Below are 17663 nucleotides of genomic sequence, written 5' to 3'. Positions count from 1 at the left end.
TGGCAGGTAGGGAGCAGAATTACTGTTGCTATCTGTGAAATGCACCTGCTGATTAGGAACAGGGAGCACCTCTGAGCAGAGGAGGTCGTGGCGACAAAGGAAAGATCTCAATAGGTGGTCCTTGAGGGTCCTGTTAGGCCAACACAATAGGAGAGCATTGGTTTCCTAGCCTGACAGAGCTGGGTTTGGAATCCTAACTAGATTAGGACTCCCCAGCAAGTTGCTCCATCTCTCTGAGCCTCTTTCCTTTTATGCAAAATATAAATACTGATTCTGCTACCCCGGGCTTTCTGTGAGGATCAAACAACAAAAATGCATACGAACCCTTAGCCTAGCACTACATATAAAATAAGGGTTCAGTCAACTGGAAGCGAAAGTTATAATTAGCCTTTGGCCACTCCAAGTGAAGTCTAGAAGAATTTCCCTTTTCTGGCTCAGCCTGGTGCTCCCAGGGAAGTCTGCTTAATGCAACCTCTGTAGGTCTTCCCATTCTGTTCCCAGTGAGGTCTATCCCTCCTCCATCAGAAAAAAAAAAAAAAAAGCCAAAGAAAAAGAGAGAGGGGAGGATCTTATGAGAAAGAAAAAGGAGGTGTTCGGGGAAAGTAGTTTTTGCCGCTCCTCCCCTCCCACTCTTCCCACCATCTGTCTTTTTTCTTCTCCCCTTCTTCACTTCCACTCTTAATTAGCCCACAGAAAGATCACCCCCCAGGGCTGGGCAGCTTTTAAAATGCTTTTGAAATATTTTTAGCAGAACTATTAATCTTCTCAAAATCAAACAGAGATACTAGCCCCCTCCCCACCCCCCGCAAAAAAGGAGAGGAGAGAAGTAAAAACTGTGGATCGGAAATGAGTGAGATGTGGACCACAGAGAGGTAAATGGGAAGAAGAGGATTTGAGAAAGAAGACAGAAAAAAGTGAGAAAGGTCCAAGTATAATGAGAAAAAGAGAAAATATATAATAGAAAGGAGCTGGAGGGAATGGAACAGAGGAGAGGATGATTGAATCAATTTATCTCTCCCAAGACCAGCACCCCACAGGGTCCACGGACTGCTCTCAAATGATTCAGATGTTCACTCATCCCTCCCTTCCCGAGGATGCCAAAGTAGCTTCTCTGCTACCTTGTACTTGCGTATATTTCAGACCTTCCCTCCTAGGTCAGGAGGTTGGGAAGTGGGGAATTTGTCTTATTTAACTTTGCATACCTTGGGACTTGGCATGCTGATTTACACACCTAAGACATTCAACAAATACTTTTTAATGAATGAATGTTAACAAATGAATGGATGAACGAGTCAACAAATGAATGAACTAAAACAAGCCCCACTGACAATGCACTAAGATTAGCTCATTTCTACAAAAACCTCCTAAGGCAGACCTTGTTAAGAGATCTAAAGAAATTTAGAACTTTTCTCTAGCCCATAAAAAAAGTTTTGCCCTGTTTCAAATTTTTTTTTTTTTTTTTGAGACAGAGTCTTGCTCAGTTGCCCAGGCTAGAGTGCAGTGGCCGGATCTCGGCTCACTGCAAGCTCCGCCTCCCGGGTTTACGCCATTCTCCTGCCTCAGCCTCCGGAGTAGCTGGGACTACAGGCGCCAGCCACCACGCCCGGCTAGTTTTTTGTATTTTTTAGTAGAGACGGGGTTTCACAGTGTTAGCCAGGATGGTCTCGATCTCGTGACCTCGTGATCCGCCCGTCTCGGCCTCCCAAAGTGCTGGGATTACAGGCTTGAGCCACCGCGCCCGGCCCCTGTTTCAAATTTTAAATTTCCACTAACTAAATCCCAGTAAAATAATAAAAAATTTCATCAACTAAAATGACTTTTTATATTTTCAAATGTCCTGTACATCCTATTACTGTAATGTGGAAAACAAACAAACTCCCAAGGTGGAGGAGTTTCTATCTTTCCGGCACCATGACTCACAATCCAAATGTTTAGAATAGTTTTAAAAAGGAAAAGGTTCTCTTTGAAGTGATTTTACTTCCTCCTTGTTTTTTACTGCTGCTACCAGTGTTTGTGATATTAACACTTTCAAAAACATTGGAGTGTGACCAACAAAGGGCTTGAACCAGCTAATCAGCATGCATGTCAGATTCACAAACACTCAAGTTATCAGCAGTGTGGACACACAATACCAGATCATAAGTAACAATAAATTAGGACCTACTAGTAAAATAGTCTTTAAAGTGTGAAAATGCAGTGTTTATAAACAAGCTAAAATGTGCCTCCTACGTTCAGTTTGTTTCAGGGAGTAAAGATTTATTCTAGCTTCAGAGAAAGTAAACATGCAATTACAATTACACAAAACTAAGCCAGTTAATTGGGGATTTGAAAAATAAAAATTTCCCTTGTTTTTTTGGTGAGCTACTGTTTATCTCGAAAATGTTCCATTGCAATAATAAGACTCACATTCCTAGGGTTTTGACAGACTCGATAAACAAAAGGGATTTAGGGGAGTGAGCTGACCATCTGTCCAGAGCTTCCTGAACTTTCAGCAAAGCGGATGAATAAAATTATCCTTAATTATGTTGTCAGGGCTACATTTGAATACCCAGATGTAACAGATTTTGAATCAGCCACTTAAAATTCTGTTCAAAGAATTTGACTGTGTAGCGTAACTTCAGGAAGTGATATTATACACAGATTTACTATTTTAAATGTTGTCAATCATCAGATGAAGATCTACCAATCTTGACATAGAGGGTGGAAGATAAAACTACTTCCCTTGGAATCTTTCTCGGCTGCTACTAGTACCCATAACTGAGGAATGCTTATAGGCAAGAAAGACAGGAACAGAAGGGATGTCAACAGTCTCTCAGATGGATTTCTCTGTATTCTTTTTACTTGGTTCCACCAGATGTATGATACAGATACACCACGGTCACTTTCACTTAATGCCTTTGTTTAAGCTGCTTCTCTCCTTTGGTATGCACAGACCTTTCGCTATTTACATAAATCTTACCCAACACTCTGAAGTCCACAGCTGGTCATATAGCACAGTGGTTCATACCATGGGCTCCGGGGTTGGCCAGTATAGGGTTTAATTCAGAGCTGCTCATATAGCATAGTGGTTCTTACCACGGGCCCTGGGGTTAGCCAGTACAGGTTTTAATTCCAGCTCTGCCACTTACTAGTTTTATGGCCCTAGGCAAGATATTTGATTTTTCTGGGCCTCAGTGTTCTCATTTGTAAAATGGGAACAATGTTTATGGATTTTTCATTAGGGTTGCTCTGAGAACTAAATGAGCTAATGGATGTAAAGCACAATGCCTGGCACATGGTTGGTACCCAAATTTAAATTCCATACATATTTATACATACATGTATAGGTACTATGCTAGGTACTAGGGATATAATGACTAAATGTTAGCTACTTATTATTTTTACTACAACTACTATAGCTTTAGTATTTTCTCCCTAGATTATGCCAACCAACAGGCATATGTTCCTTCTGCGAATCTCCAGTGCACTTACTTCAAATGTAATACTTTAGTACGTTAGTATGCAATTCCTTAATTGTTTTGTGTGTATGCATCCGGTCACTTTAGAAGAACACTTTAGAAGCTTGTGAAACAAACAGAACTAAATTATAGTAGGCAAATCACAGAGTAGAAGTCAGAAGATTTGGGTCCTAAACCCATCTCTGCTACCCAACTCTATTGCACACATCCCGTTGGGCAACTCAGGTAAAGTATTTCAGTCTCAATTTCCTCACATGTGGATTGGTAGAATTTGGTTATAACAATTACTTAACTCCTTTTCAATCCTACAATAAATGGTTTGCTTTGATTTACTGTTAATGAACATAAATCTAAGCCATCAGAATCCACTTGTTGAGGAAGCTGAAATACGTACATGTAATCCAATTTGGAGGGTTTGAGTCAATGATACTTTGCCTCTTCACACGCATCTGTATCAGCCCATACAGTGGGGCAGCCATCTTCCCATGACTTCTCTATGCGAGGTAAAAATCAGTCCTTTTTAAAATACACTAAATACATTATCAAAGTTTTTCATCTTTCCTTAGAAAAGAGATGGTGAAACTTGAAGCCAATGTGTATTTCAGAAAAAGACATATGAACAGCACTTACACATACCCTTAAAATGTAAGAATGTCTTCGTGTAAAACGAAAACCAAAAAACAATGACATCCTATTGGCTGTGAGAATACTTCGAATGAATAAAATTTGCTTTATTTTAAACTTCTTTGTAGAGTATTTAGATTTGCTTTTGATCTTTAAAATGACCATTTGTGTAAAATTTCCAGTGTTGTTCTTCGTTCCCATCACATCTGCCAAGCTGCCAGCTTCACAGGCACCATCTCTGCCTTTCCACCTGTGACAAGGGACAAACTTGGGGCTCCCGTGTGCCAGATCCCTGTCTCTCACCTTCTTAAACACAGTCTCCAACAATGGTTCCCCAAACCAAACCAACTCCCCACTCATTATTTCAATCAGCAAACAAACATTCTCTCCTATTCTGTTGAAGACCCTTCCTGGACCCCAGTGCTCCCTCCAGCCACTATGCCATTTCTCTGCTGCTCTTTGCAAACAGCTCCTCAGAATAGCTACCTGTCTACTATTTTATAGCTCAGGAACCTGCTGAAGTTCAGAAAGTTGAAATCATTTACCTGCACAGTGATTAAGAACAAAGCAGCATTAAGAGCAGATACAGGGCCAGAGGCGGTGGCTCACGCCTATAATCCCAGCACTTTGGGAGGCTGAGGCAGGCGGATGACTTGAGGTTAGGAGTCCGAGACAAGCTTGGCCAACAAGGTGAAATCCCATCTCTACTAAAAATATAAAAATTAGCCAAGCGTGGTAGCGCACACCTGTAATTCCAGCTACTCAGGAGGCTGAGGCAAGAGAATTGCTTGAACCCAGGAGGCGGAGGGTGCAGTGAGTCGAGGCTGCGCCACTGCACTCCAGCCTGGCAACAGAGCAAGATTCCGTCTCAAAAAAAAAAAAAAAAGAGCAGATGCAGGTCATAAATTTTAGTCTCTGATAACACTACGTGATATATATTTTCCTATTAGTAATAACAATAGAAAAACCCACAATCTCTAAATAAAGCCATTTGCAAACACTCATATTTGGAGAACAATTTATAGAGTACAAAAAATTTTCATGTGCCTTATCTCGTTGGATTTTCATAATATCTCTGCAAGTTGGGTAAGTTGTTAAATCTCCATCTTATCTTAATGAGAAAACTAAGGCCTAGACTTGCTGGATAAGGGGGCACAGCAGGGAGGCTGTAGTGAGGCTGTCTGAGTATGAAGCCTACACACCAGCTGGTATCTGCGTGAACTCTGGCTAGTAGCTCAATCTCTTTCTGTGTTGGTTTCACATGTATAAAATGGGTCCACCTCCCTGGGATGTTGACATGTTTAAATAAGTTCATGCAGAAAGCTTGGAACCAGTGATTGACTCATAGTAAGTTTTAAGGATAGTATTAGCATTAAGTGCTCACTGGGGGACAGGCACTCTACTAGTCTTATAAATAAAATGCTGCAACTCAACCATGCAGGTAATTCAGCCCTGGCTAATTCTCATTTTAGCTAAAAACTCAGATAACATATGACATCAAGTCATTAATATTTGAAATAGGCCAGGTGCGGTGGCTCATGCCTGTAATCCCAGCACTTCTGAAGGCTGAGGAGGGCGGATCACCAAAGGTTAGGAGTTCAAAACTAGCCTGGCCAACATGGTGAAACCCCGTCTCTACTAAAAATACAAAAATTAGCCAGGAATGGTGGTAGGCACCTGTAATCCCAGCAACTCGGGAGGCTGAGGCAGGAGAATCACTTGAGCCCGGGAGGCAGAGGTTGTAGTAAGCAGAGAATGCACCACTGTACTCCAGCCTGGGTGACAGAGAAAGACTCTGTCTCAAACAAACAAACAAACATATATATTTGAAATAAAACAACTGAGTAAAAATACTGAAATACATTTTGCATCCTATGGGTTGTTTTAAGAAAAACTATTGGCCAGGTGCAGTGGCTCACAACTGTAATCCCAGCACTTTGGGAGGCCGAGGTGGGCAAATCATGAGGTCAAGAGATCGAGACCATCCTGGCCAATATGGTGAAACCCCATCTCTACTAAAAATACAAAAATTAGCTGGGCATGGTAGCGTGCGTCTACAATCCCAGCTACTTGGGAGGCTGAGGCAGGAGAATTGCTTGAACCTGGGAGGCAGAGGTTGCAGTGAGCCGAGATCACACCACTGCCCTCCAGCCTAGTGACAGAGTGAGACTTCGTCTCAAAAAAAAAAGAAAAACTGTTGAATTCATGCCAGTGGTTCTCTGATTTAATTAAACTTACTTACCTTTTTGGATCTTCCCAGCTTCAATGTAAGGGGTGAGAAACAACGGCTGTTCTGAGTCTCCCTTAGGTGGCATGGAAACACTTCTGTATAGGGAGCGAAACAGCCCATCACAGGGGCCAGGCGCCAACAGGACCAGCGAAACAATCACCTTCCACATGGCGCCAACCATCTCTCAGGGTCTAGGATAAAAACAGCATTCCAAAAATGAATCAAAAGAGTAAATATTTACCTGGCCCTTTTACATGCAAGAAATTCATTTATTCACTTAAAAACATTATTGTGTGTAAAGGCCCTCTGCAAGGACCTTGGATAGCACCATAAATAAGCACACCCAATCCCTGCTTACCCTTAAATTCACAGGCTAATGGGAGATCCTTCAAGGGATTTACAATGTCAGTAATTTTTAAATTACTGATTTTTTTTTTTTTTTTTTTAACAGAGTCTTGCTCTGTTGCTCAAGCTAGAGTGCAGTAGCACAATCGCGGCTCACTGCTGCCTTGACCTCCTGGGCTCAAGCAATCCTCCCATCTCAGCCTCCCAAAGTGCTGGGATTATAGGAGTGAACCACTGACATTTTCTAAAATGCAGTTTGGAAAGTAAATTCAATGAAGGATTCAGTAAAGCCTCAGAACAACAAGAACTCTGTAACTGACCATAAATGGGTGGTAGAAATCACTATGTCACCACAGAAGGGCAGAGGATTGAGAGCATATTTCAGGTCGAAAGATCATAGAAAGGCCTTACCCAAGTTGGATGTGGACAAAAGGTGAATGGTTCTCAGACAGGTGGGAGAAATGGGAAAGGCATCACGGGTGGGTGGAAACAGCTTAAGCAAAGGTGAGACCTCAGGCATCCTTGCACACCTTGCAGGGAAATTTCAAAGAAGCAATGGATTTCTGCTTATGTTCTCTATCTCTTATAAGCCCCCCGTTTGTATCAAAGAACAACAATAACAAAAACAAAAACAGGAAGGAAGAAAGAAAGGGGGAGGGGGTCCTACAACTACCCTTAGGTCCCTCCCCTTATTGCTAGCTGATAAGTAAAGACATTAGGCCCCAAACCATTAGCACAAAGCTTTCCAAAGATCTTCAAATCTGATGTTTGCTTAGAATATTCATCTGAGATGATAATAGTAATGGCATAAAATTGTATAATGATTTACTTGTACATCAATATGTAAATTATACATATAGTGGGCTTTCCCATGTATTTGTAGCTGATTTGAATCTCCTAATTTCACCAGTGTTAGAAAAAAATGAATGGTATTTGTTAAAGCACGCAGACAAAGACTTTATTAGGATAATGATAGGCACAGGGACCTTGCAGTCAACAGAGTCTTGCAGCAAGGGAGAGAGATTGGGCTCAACTCCAAATGCAGCATGGGCCAGTGGGAATTTATAGCTAAGGAGCAGTGTGGGGGTCAGTGGATGGAAAATTACTCAAAGGAAGCCTTGGGGTAAGGTGGATCTGGCTAAACCTAATAGGATTCTCGCTGACGACAGGCCAGGGTGATCAGACATCACCTGGGGGATGGTGCAGGATGAGAAACCTGGTCAAATGTTGAGGTGATCGGATGTTGATGCTGGTGGTTCTTGGTAAAACGACTTACCAGTGTCCTTTGCTAAAACTGGATTTTACAAGGAAGTGCACAAATGGGCCAAGCAGAAGATTCAGAAGCCTGACTAAAATTTGGCCAAGGAAAAAATCCTTGTCACCAGGAGAGTGAGGATTATTATCACCAAATTCAGATAAGGAAAACTTGAATCAAAAGAGTGTCTCATGCAAGGACATGAAAGTAGAGAAACCAGGACTTGACCCCACTCAAGGCCAGGACTAGGGAGAAATGAGGGAGGTACGGATGTAGGGTCAGAGCTCATCTTGATCTAAAATGTTGACCATTTTTGTTATCATTAATTTTTCTCTGTATTATATAGTTTTTTAACTATTACCTTAAAATATCACTGATCTTGAGTTTTTTTTGACACTTTATTAAGTTTTACACCTGGGGCAGTGCCTCTCTTGTCTCGCTCTAATCCTGACCTTGCAAAGTAGGGAATTACGACAAGCACACCAGGGCCGTTACATGACTCTGCACTCCTGCTATTTAAGCATGATCTATGTTCTTAGCTGTAAATTCTAAATCAAATACACGAAATGAATGAGTACTCCACACACATTTCTGGCTGCAAAAAGAGATACATAATTATGCAAATACAATGCCTGCTTTGGTTCAGTGCTTTAAAATGCCAAGCCATTAGAACATCTTAAAAATACAAAATGTGTAAAAATCTTTTAACCACATGCTTATTACAACCCAATTTGGCATAACATGAAAATATTGATTATAGCAAATTTTAAAAGCTTTTCAGGCACATTTCCCCAGTAAGATAAAGGTTTATAATTATAACATGATTGAATATATAACCCTTGTCATGTCTCTCAGGGTTAACTTACTAGAGTTCTCCACACTTAATGTAAATAAGACCAGCCGAATCCAGTATGGAGCTAAAAAATGCTTTTGCCTATTACTGACTATAATAAACAACAAAATGAATTTAGGAACTGAAATTAGGTTCCCAAGAAGCCCCAGGGTAATGACCTCTATGGCAATGTTAAAACATTTTTTAAAATTATGTGAACTTGTTTACACTGATGCTTTTATAGCATAGCTACTTTCAAGGGATGCCTGAAATCAACAATCTTACTCTCTAACTGGTTCAGAAAAATATATATATATATGCAATATTAAAAAAATAATGGAAGAAGCTCTTCCAGTAGGAGGTTTTTTTGTTTTTTGTTTTTTTTTTCCTGGGGACAGAAACAAGAAACCAATCATGCCGTCTAATTTCTCAATCTTCCTGCTGCCAATCCCCAGTCCCCTTTAATGGAAGCCATTAATATTTAAATAACCAGGGTAGTTACAGCACTTCCCTTGTAAGCAGATGTTGACTCAAAGATGTTAAAGAATGAAAAGAGGTAAAACTGGTCCTGTTTTAATTGATATAAATCTAATACATAAAAGTAAGAACTGGGTCAATTTAGTAGATCTCATTAACATTTAATCAAATAACTATCTGAGTCATGGTTTCCCATGTAGGTGAATTAAAGCGCCGACATATTTCATTTCACAGTTCTCATTCAACAGTCAGAATTCCTGAACTGTGCTTAGCTGTTATCTCTCCTTGTGAGAATGAAAGCTATTATCATAAATGGAGAAGTGGGTTTTTTAAACACCCTCTCGTGTGTTTTTGCTTATCCTAAATTAGCATGAATCTTTTTATTTATTGAATATTTATTGAGCAATTTCTAAACCAAGAAACCTGATACTAGATAGAGGATATCTCCCACAGAAAGTTGAAAAAGAAAACTGTTAACCCTACACTTTATCATACCTACTTGAAATAATATGAAAACAGTGGTGCTATTTCCAGTTCAAACATATCATATTGAAGAATTCCAACAAAATGTTCTTCTTAATAAATGTTTAGAAACAGAACAAAATCTAGCTAAACACAATACAATATTGATAGAATCAAAGAATCTAAAGGTCAAAAGTATATAATTTGCTAAAACTGTCTTACTAAACCTTAAATATTAAAGTTGAAAATCATGTGTCCAATATATAATTTTTGATATGGAACAAAGCTATTTATCCACAGTGTTCTTTAGAATAAAAAAAATTGTCAATAAATAAAATTTCCAACAATAAGACATCAGATAAGTAAGTTACTATACATCAAAAAGATAAAATTATTATACATACAGCAATTAAAATTATTCTACTAAGAATGTTTTGAAAAATATAATATTATTAGGTAAAGAAAAGCAGAATATTAGATTGGATATATGGTTTTTTCCTTATTTAATACTTCTTAATAATTTCTAAATTTTCTACAAAAATTTTGTACTCAGAAAAAAATAATTTTGTTGCTTCTTTAAAAAAACAAAGTGAAGCAACTGCTAGACATGACAGAAAAAGTGCTTATTCCTTATTCCTTATTACTACCTGGGTATGACCTCTTCTGTTTCCTAGGAATAAGGTTCTATTTGCACTTCTAGAATAGCTTTTTCTTTCTCTAACATTCTGTTAAGATGTGTCCTGATCTCCTAAAGCCACAGAATCCCAGAGACTCACAGTAAATTTTCTCTTCGGTAAATCAGAAGGCTCTGCATAAATGTGAGATGCTATAATAATATTTATTATCATATCTGTAATTCATTCTGCCTGGAGTACAGTTCATAATGAGAGTGCATATAGTTGGTACTAAGCAAATATTACTGAATTGATGAAACTAAATAAGGAACCACATTTTAGACTTACAAGATATTAAATGTTCATGTGGTCCAATTCCTGCATCTTCAGATTAGAAAACTTATACCAGGGAGTAACTGACTTGATCAAGATGACAAGGCCAAGACTGAAAGCGAGAATTTACTTATAGCTCTAAATCTCATCTGCTTTCTACTCTCCCATCTTTTTTTTTTTTTTTTCCTTTTTGAGATAGAGTCTCGCTCTGTCACCCAGACTGGAGTGCAGTGGTGCGAACTCAGCTCACTACAACCTCCACCTCCTGGGTTCAAGGGATTCTCTTGCCTCAGCCCCCCAAGTAGCTGGGATGACAGGCACCCACCACCACACCCAGCTAATTTTTGTATTTTTAGTAGAGACGGGGTTTCACTACGTTGACCAAGCTGACCTCAGGTTCCTGACCTCAGGTGATCCAACCGCCTCGGCCTCCCAAAGTGCTGGGATTACAGGCGTAAGCCATTGCCCCCGGCCCACTCTCCCACCTTTGTTCCAGATATATCCAAATATTCTGACTCTTACTGTCTCAGTAGATAATAACAGCCTGTAATAGTCCTAAATCCCTTTTATGGATTGTTAAAGGATGTAGTAAAGAAATAAACAAATGAATAAAAAGAAACACTGATAAGTAAATCTGTCTAGAGAAGTCTGGTTTTTAGAAACAACTCTGTAATAATCCAGGTCCTGCCGTGACTCATCCGAGGACCTTGTGTAAGATAGTAACTTCTCTGGGTCCCACCTGATGTGCTAGAGCCAGCGCAAGAGACCTGATGGTTAAATTTTCAGGAATACTGAGAGTCAGTTGTTCAACAGAGCCACCGTTAACAATTAAACTGTCATTGAAGAAGTTACATTTTAAAACATAAGTTCAAAGTACTCAAACTTATCATTTCTTAATGATTTTACTACATTTTACTATTACCTGTGATCTAGAGTTATGATTTTTGTATCTGTGTGGTAGACAGCTTATACATATGATGGTTTGCTTCTGGGCATCTTTTTCCAACTATGTGTTCAGTAATCCTGTTGGTAGCCTGAAATAAACTATGGTAGGAGTATTTATACCACAGTAACCAGCAAACACCAGAAATCAGGGCTTCTTTTTCTCAGACAGCCGATTGTTAAACATTTACCTGCACACACTGGGCTCATCTTCATTATTGGTGAAATGAGCTAGACGCTATTTTCCATTAGCTCACACTCCAATTCCAATCTACCTGACCAGCAGAAGAGACAAAAAGGGAAAATCCTGGCCAGTTCTCCCCTACCTGATCAACCAGTAACATAATCAGACTTGCAAGACCTCAACAAAAGAAACCTGAAAATGCCACTGGAGGTGTGTGTTTTGCCAAAGAAAAACAAATCAAAAACAAAACCTGCAGGATGAGGACAAAGAAACAAAGAGCAGGTATTTAAACCAGTCTTAGGTTCTCCCCTTCACTCATTTCCACTTCCCCACTTTACACTATCGATTACTCCAGTCAAAGGATACATATCTTTCATATAATAACCATTGTAGCTGCAATTAAAATAGTTATTGCCCGGCACATTGGCTCACGCCTGTAATCCTGGCACTTTGGGAGGCCAAGGCGGGAGGATCCCTTGAGCCCAGGAGTTTATTTATTTATTTAAGGGACAGAGTCTCACTATGTTGACATCCTGGACAACACTCTTGAAGTACTCTTTTCCCAGGGAGGACACAGTCATGGCATGTAAGGTAAAGGGCAACCTTTTGCTGAAGTGGCACTGAGACACGCCTATCTCCTTTTCATAGGTTCCTCTCTGGCATCAGACGGTGGCGTCTAATCTCTCTAACGAATTAGTCATCCCTGTCTCTGCCACCATATCCTTGGATGTGCAGGAAAAGGAAACTAGAGGTGTGTGGCAGGGAGAGAATGAGAAAAATCAGGAAGAGGAGAAAATAATATAATCTGACACCACAGTCTGGAGCTTTACCTTGAAATCCCACTCCAACCAGAAGGGAAATTTAACTGGGCACGTGGTGGAAAGTAAAATGTAAACATTATCCCAAAATGTTTTTCAACAGTTTTGAAATAGAAGGGCCATGCCTGTGACTAAAGGCACCATCATGATAATAACATCAGTTAATAGCTACCAATTACTGAACGCTTACTATGTACAAGAAACTGTGCTGATTGCTTTATATTTTTTATTTCTAACCAGGTGGGTAAGGGTTAGAAACAACCTGACCTTGTCATCTCTTTTTATAGACGAGATACTGATCCTCAGAGAATTTAAGTGGTTTGCTCAGGTTCACAGTTAGTAAGTGGTAAAGCAAGCAACTGAGGTGTCAGGCCTGGCTCAGAACATGATACCCCAAAATAATGGCACCTTGGCATAGTGAGTATTTTAAACAGCAGGAAATTGAAAAAACAGCAGAGGCAGGAAGGCTGCTCTCTGACCCTTTCCCACCTTTTTCTCCTGAGAGCTGGCCATGAAAGAATTCTCTGACCTACTTCCCCTGAAAGTAGGTCATAAGACCCTCATTCCGGAGGGGTCCTGCCCTGTACCCAGAGGGAAGGAATGTCACACCGAGGTTGAAAAGAATCTGAACAAATAGGCCTTGCTGAGTTCCCCGGTTTATTACTATTAGATCACATTCTTTTGTCCTTCAATTACACTTCTGCACAACTGTCCCTAAACACATATGGTTTTCCCTGGGTCCTTGGGGCTTCGTTTTCTAAAGGTTTCTGTGTCACTGAAAACTTATATTAAATACAACTTTTATACTTTTTTCATTTAATCTATTTTTTTTTTCTTTTTATTTGTTATAGGGGTCTCAGCCATGAACCTTGTGATGGATGAGGAAAAGATATTCTTTTTCTCCCCTTACACTTTCTGGCAGCCAACATGGGGTGGCTGAGACACCCCACTAGTTCCAGGACCTGCAGATAAGATCCTGGGACAACTAATAAAAAAACAACAAAAGGTTAAGAGTTGTTTTTTTGATTTTTGTTTTTTAACCAAGATCAGCTCTCTGGGATCTCTTCTTCTAGGTAAGAATTTCCTTTCCAAATTCAGATTAGCAGAAGAAAAATCATTTGTTTGCATTGTGACTCTTATGTAAATCTGATTTGGGGGTACCCATTAGTTATTGATCCTTTCCCTCCCAGGGACAGCTATCTCATTCCTGTTTCTCTCCTTTTGTTTCCTGAGAGCTTCGCTTCATGACTGGTGACAAAACTCTCTCTGGGCCCGGCATGATGACTGATGCCTGTAATTCCAGCACTTTGGGAGGCCAAGGCAGGCAGATCACTCGAGGTCAAGAGTTTAAGACCAGCCTGGCCAACATGGAGAAACCCCGTCTCTACTAAAAATACAAAAATTAGCCGGGCATGGTGGCACGCACCTGTAATCCCAGCTACTCATGAGGTTGAGGCAGGAGAATCGCTTGAACCCAGGAGGTGGAGGGTGCATGAGCTGAGACTGCACCACTGCACTCCAGCCTGGGCAACAGAGTAAGACTTTCTCAAAAAAATAAATAAATAAATAATTAATTAATTAAAAATTTAATTAAAAAAAAAAGGAAAAAAAAAGAAAAAAAATTTCTCTGCTCTCTGCCAGATGGGATGCAAGTGTTTCAGCTAACAATGAATGGGAAACACATCTCCGAGTAGATGATCTGAGAACGACAGGGAGCCGGCCTTGAGGAAACAGTGCAAAGGCTCTGCAGTGCAAACAAGGTGCTTACTGTGGGTTGGTGGGCACAGTCAATAGGGGAGGGAGTGGTACACAATAAGGTTGGAGAGATAAAGCAGAGCTCGGAGAGTCTTATCTTCCTTCACCTGTGTTAGCATTTTATTCTAACAATAATGGGAGACCACTGGAGAGTTTACAGCAAGGGAGGAATATCATCTGATTTACACTGTGACATGATTGCTGTGGTTGGTATCTAACAAGTAGACTTAAGGAGAATCAGGATGGAACCAGGATACCTAATAAGAGGTTGCTGTTATAACCCAGGAGCTATTATAAAGGCTGGGGTCAAAGAGTAGCAGGGAAGGTAATGAGAAATGGTCAGCTACATTTTGAAGGCAGATCTACGAGTATTTACTCATAGACCAGATATAATGGCTGAGGGAAAGACAAGAAGTACAAGAATGGCACCTGTTTTCTACCCAGAGTAAGTCCAAGGATTATTATGCGCTGAGTTGAAGATATTTTGAAGTCATAACTCCTAGTACCTCAGAATATGACCTTATTTGAAAACAGGGTCTTTGCAGATGTAGTAAGGTTGATGCAAAAGCAATTGTGGTTTTCGCCACTACTTTTTTTTTGGAGACAAGTCTCTCTTGGTCGCCAGGGTGGAGTGCAGTGGCATAATCTCGGCTCACTACGACCTCTGCCTCCTGGGTTCAAGCGATTTCCCTGGCGCAATCTCGGCTCACTGCAACCTCTGCCCCCTGGGTTCAAACGATTCCCCTGCCTTAGCCTCCCAAGTAGCTGGGACTACAGGTGTGTGCTACCACTCCGGCTAATGTTTTGTATTTCAGTAGAGATGGGGTTTCACCATGTTAGCCAGGATGGTCTCGATCTCCTGACCTCGTGATCTGCCCACCTCGGCCTCCCAAAGTGCTGGGATTACAGGCGTGAGCCACACTACTTTTAATTAAAAGTAATTTTACACCAACCTAATAATTAGCTACAATGAGATTATACTGGAGTTGGGTGAGGGCAGGGCTTTCATCCAATAAAACTCGTGTCCTTATAATAAGAGGAGGGAACTACAGAGGAGAATGCCATGCGACAACAGACACAGACACTAAGTGATATATCTACAAGCCAAGGAGCGCCAGGATTGCTGGCAAACACCAGCAGCTAGAAGAGGCAGGGAAGACTGTAGGCTACAGGTTTCAGGGGGAGCATGGTCCTGCTGACACATTAATTTTGGACTCTAGCATTCAGAACTGTGAGACAATACATTTCTGTTGTTTTATGTTATCCAGATGGTGGTGTTTTGTTATAGTATCCCTAGGAAACTAATACATGAATAGTGGGGCCATGACTGGAGATCAGGAAGACTATGGAAGGAGTTGGGATGGAGGATGTGAAGGCACAAAACCCCAAGAGTTCTACTTTAAGTTGCGTGGTAGGCATCCAGTGAAAATTCTGACTGGCCAACACTAAGCTGGAAAAAGGAAGCAAAATTGATTTCTTACATCAAATATGTCTGGCATTATGCAAGCCAGGATCTCCCACGGGGTCCTTTATGGAATACCAATTCTGCAACATATTAACAGATTTTATAAGGAAAAACATTTGGGAAAGTCTGGGTTAAATACAATTAATGAGGCTGATGCAGGATAATCACTTGAACCCAGGAGGCTCCCTTGTTACAGAACACCTCATAGCCGTTCACTAACAGACAGCACACCTTTTCTTGACTGTGATACTATTCTTAGACAAGCCCTAAGGTCAGAGCTTTATATAAGACATATCCATATGAGTAAACTCAGTCCCATGTGAAATAATTTTCTCATGCCCCCTTAGCTATTGAGTAGCAAAGCTGGAATTTGAAGCCATATCTAGGTGATGCCAAAGTCCATGTATTTTCCATATACCACTATATAAATGACAGAATATAACAAAATCTGCCTCAATGCAACTGTTGATAAAAGCAGAATTCTGAATAAACTGGATTGTTTTGTCCATTTGCAGGATTTATAGGTACTGAAACTGCAAGTGACTGAAAGGCATATTTATCTGTAAAGATGTGAAAATCGCAGGTCCACAGATTGCTTCATAATGGATTTCTAGTGTACTTCTTTCAGTTTCAAAAATTACTTTTTGGGGATAAGTGAAGCTATCTACTCTTTGGGACATTAAAATCTCATGGCAAAGTCAGTGTCTTCCACTAAAAAATTTTTGTTAGTTTTGCTTAAGACAGTGTAGCCCTGTTCTTCTTAGAATTGCCTCCTTTTGAACGGTGTGAACCCAGGAGGCAGAGGTTGCAGTAAGCCGAGATCGCGTCACTGCATTCCAGTCTGGGCGACAGAGCAAGACTCCGTCTCAAAAAAAAAAAAAAAAAAAAAAAAGAATCGCCTCCTTTTTATTGCCTACTATAATTAGAATTTTCAAATAAAAACATCAGGATACACAGGGTGGCAAATACAAGGCTAAGATTGGGAACAATGAATGAGAACATTTTATATGAGGATAATCCTAGTAAATTTGGCAATGTCATCAGTTTAACTGCCGATCCCTGAAGTGACAGGGGAAACTTCCCCCTGATTCTAAAAGAGCGACTACTGTTTGTAGCAGTAACCACTCTATAGGATTCGCTTCCACGATTCTAGTACATTTCTCAGCTCTTTTCCATATGTTATCTCATTCAAGCTTCACCTCTACTCTTTGTTTTTTTTTTTGTTTTGTTTTTTTGAGACAGGGTCTCACTCTGTCACCAACAATCTTGGCTCACAGGAATTTCTGCCTCCTGGGCATAAGTGATCCTACCACCTCATCCTCCAGAGTAGCTAGGACCACTGGTGCATGCCACCACACCCAGCTAATTTTTGTACTTTTCATAGAGATGGAATTTCGCCATGTTGGCCAGGCTGGTCTCGAGCTCTTCGGCTCAAGCGATTCGCCTGCCTTGGCCTCCCAAAGTGCTGGAACTACAGGCATGAGCCACTGTGCCTTGGCCCACCTCCACTCTTGAAAAGAGTTAGTGTAGTACTTCAATAGAGGCCCATGCTGACTGGGCCACTTTGCAAGTGATAATACTCCAGGCAGCAGCTGAGCTGGAGTGGACTCCAAGTTGACTGGACCATCCACTCATTCACTGCATAAATATATCCTTAGCTCATACAATGAATAAAACAGAAAGCATCTGCCTTCGTGAACTCAGGAAGAGAGACAGGCGAGGCTTTTAAGAAAATCAAAGCAGGATAAACGGAATAGAAAGGAAAGGGGTTCAAGCAGTGGCACTAACTTGAGAGAGGTGGTCAGGGAAGGCCCCCCTGAGTAGGTGACACCTGAGCAGATCTGAGGGCATGAGACAGTGTCTAGGAAG

The 17663-nt window shown here is 40.6% G+C and overlaps 1 protein-coding gene across 12 annotated transcripts in view; it reads right to left on the bottom strand.

Moving 5' to 3' along the window:
* The window catches only part of CPVL (carboxypeptidase vitellogenic like), a 220832-nt gene that overhangs the window by 124741 nt on the left and 78428 nt on the right, over nucleotides 1-17663 (bottom strand). For all 12 annotated transcript variants that reach the window (XM_028845911.2, XM_015133819.3, XM_077996978.1 and 9 more), the window contains one exon: nucleotides 6325-6503. In XM_028845911.2, the coding sequence (XP_028701744.2) occupies nucleotides 6325-6493 (169 nt within the window). In that variant the 5' untranslated portion in view covers nucleotides 6494-6503. The remainder of the gene's footprint in view (nucleotides 1-6324; nucleotides 6504-17663) is intronic.

Source organism: Macaca mulatta, chromosome 3 (assembly GCF_049350105.2).
Source record: "Macaca mulatta isolate MMU2019108-1 chromosome 3, T2T-MMU8v2.0, whole genome shotgun sequence".
Lineage (NCBI taxonomy): Eukaryota > Metazoa > Chordata > Mammalia > Primates > Cercopithecidae > Macaca > Macaca mulatta.
Note: the sequence above shows the minus strand (reverse complement) of the source record. Positions and strands in the feature narration are given on the sequence as shown.